The 2,424-nt window shown below is 48.1% G+C and overlaps 1 protein-coding gene across 1 annotated transcript in view; it reads right to left on the bottom strand.

The window, feature by feature from the left end:
- The window catches only part of SH3BP5L (SH3 binding domain protein 5 like), a gene marked incomplete at both ends in the record, with an annotated part of 14,639 nt that overhangs the window by 7,664 nt on the left and 4,551 nt on the right, over positions 1-2,424 (bottom strand). The window contains one exon of the mRNA XM_057388582.1: positions 110-217. Coding sequence (XP_057244565.1) covers positions 110-217 — 108 coding nt within the window. The remainder of the gene's footprint in view (positions 1-109; positions 218-2,424) is intronic.

Raw genomic sequence — 2,424 nt, 5'->3', positions numbered from 1 at the left:
CCAGTCCCTCCCAGTCCATTCCCAGTCCATCCCAGTCCATCCCAATCCCATCCCAGTCCATCCCAGTCCATTCCCAGTCCCTCCCAGTTTATCCCAGTCCATCCCAGACCTTTCTGGTGGCGTGGTTCAGCATCTCCTGCCAGGTCGGGTCGAGCCGCTCCTTCCCAAATCCACCCCAAATCCACCCCAAATCCATCCCATTGATCCCAAACCTTCTCTGATCGATCCCAAATTTTCTTCCATTGATCCCAAACCTTCTCCGATCCAACCCAAACCTTCTCTGATTAATCCCAAATCCATCCCAAATCCCATCCCATTGATCCCAAACCTTCTCTGATCGATCCCAAACCTTTTCCCATTGATCCCAAATCTTTTCCCATCGATCCCAAATCTTTTCCAATCAATCCCAAATCCAGCCCATTGATCCTAAACTTTCTCCGACTGATCCCAAACTTTTTCCAATCAATCCCAAACCTTCTCCGATTGACCCCAAACCTTCTCCTATTGATCCCAAACCTTCTCCGATCGGTCCCAAACCTTTTCCAATCAATCCCAAACCTTTTATTTATCCCAAACCCATCCCAAAACTTTTCCCATTAATCCCAAACCTTCCCCTATTGATCCCAAACCTTCTCCAATCAATCCCAAACCTCCTCCCATTGATCCCAAACCCATTCCCAGTCCATCCCAGTTTATCCCAGTCCATTCCCAGTCCATCCCAGTTTATCTCAGTCCATTCCCAGTTTATCCCAGTCCATCCCAGTCCATTCCCAGTTTATCCCAATCCATTCCCAGTCCATCCCAGTYCATCCCAGTCCCTCCCAGTTTATCCCAGTCCATCCCAGACCTTTCTGGTGGCGTGGTTCAGCATCTCCTGCCAGGTCGGGTCGAGTCATTCCTTCCCAAATCCACCCCAAATCCCATCCCATTGATCCCAAACCTTTTCCAATCAATCCCAAACCTTTTCCCATTGATCCCAAATCCATTCCAAATTCTATGCCATTGATCCCAAACCTTCTCTGATCAATCCAAACCTTCTCCAATCAATCCCAAACCTTTTCCAATTGATCCCAAACTTTCTCCCATTGATCTCAAACCTTCCCCTATTGATCCCAAACCTTTTCCAATCGATCCCAAACCTTTTATTGATCCCAAATCTTCTCTGATCGATCCCAAACCTTTTCCAATCAATTGCAAACCTTCTCCAATCCATCCCAAACCTTCTCTGATCGATCCTAAACCCATCCCAAAACTTTTCCCATCGATCCCAAACCTTCTCCGATCAATCCCAAACCTTCTCTGATCCACCCCAAACTTTCTCCAATCAATCCCAATGTTTTTCCCATTGATCCCAAACCTCCTCCGATCGATCCCAAATCCCATCCCATCGATCCCAAACCTTCTCTGATTAACCCCAAACTTTCTCCGATTGATCCCAAATTTTTTCCCATCGATCCCAAACCCATTCCCAGTCCATCCCAGTCCATTCCCAGTCCATCCCAGTCCATCCCACTGATCCCAAACCCATTCCCAGTCCATTCCCAATCCATCCCAGTTTATTCCAGTCCATCCCAGTCCCTCCCAGTCCATCCCAGTTTATCCCAGTCCATCCCAGACCTTTCTGGTGGCGTGGTTCAGCATCTCCTGCCAGGTTGGGTCGAGCCGCTCCGTCCCAAATCCACCCCAAATCCACCCCAAGTCCCATCCCATTGATCCCAAACCTTTTCCAATCAATCCCAAACCTTTTATTGATCCCAAATCCCATCCCATTGATCCCAAACCTTCTCTGATCGATCCCAAACCTTCTCCCATTGATCCCAAATCTTCTCCGATCAATCCCAAACCTTTTCCCATTGATCCCAAATCCCATCCTATTGATCCTAAACTTTCTCCCATTGATCCCAAACCTTTTCCCATTGATCCCAAACCTTTTCCTATTGATCCCAAACCTTCTCTGATCGATCCCAAATCCATCCCAAACCCCATCCCATTGATCCCTAAACCTTTTCCAATCAATCCCAAACTTTTTATTGATCCCAAACTTTATCCAATCGATCCCAAACCTTCAGCAATTGACCCCAAATCTTCTCCCATTGATCCCAAACTTTCTCTGATCGATCCCAAACCTTCTCCAATCAATCTCAAACCCATTCCCAATTTATCCCAGTCCATCCCAGTCCATTCCCAGTCCATCCCAGTCCATTCCCAGTTCATCCCAGGGGAATGGGATCCCATCCCAGTCCATCCCATTGATCCCAAACCCATTCCCAATCCATCCCAGTCCATTCCAGTCCATCCCAGTCCATTCCCAGTCCATCCCAGTCCATTCCAGTTCATCCCAGTCCCTCCCAGTCCATCCCAGTCCATCCCAGTCCATCCCAATCCCATCCCAGTCCATCCCAGTTTATCCCAGTCCATCCCAGA

Source organism: Malurus melanocephalus, unplaced genomic scaffold (assembly GCF_030028575.1).
Source record: "Malurus melanocephalus ecotype Western Australia unplaced genomic scaffold, MMel_1.1 scaffold_2132, whole genome shotgun sequence".
Taxonomy (NCBI): Eukaryota; Metazoa; Chordata; class Aves; order Passeriformes; family Maluridae; genus Malurus; species Malurus melanocephalus.
The sequence above is the reverse complement of the archived record's forward strand: the minus strand, read 5'-3'. Positions and strand labels throughout refer to the sequence as shown.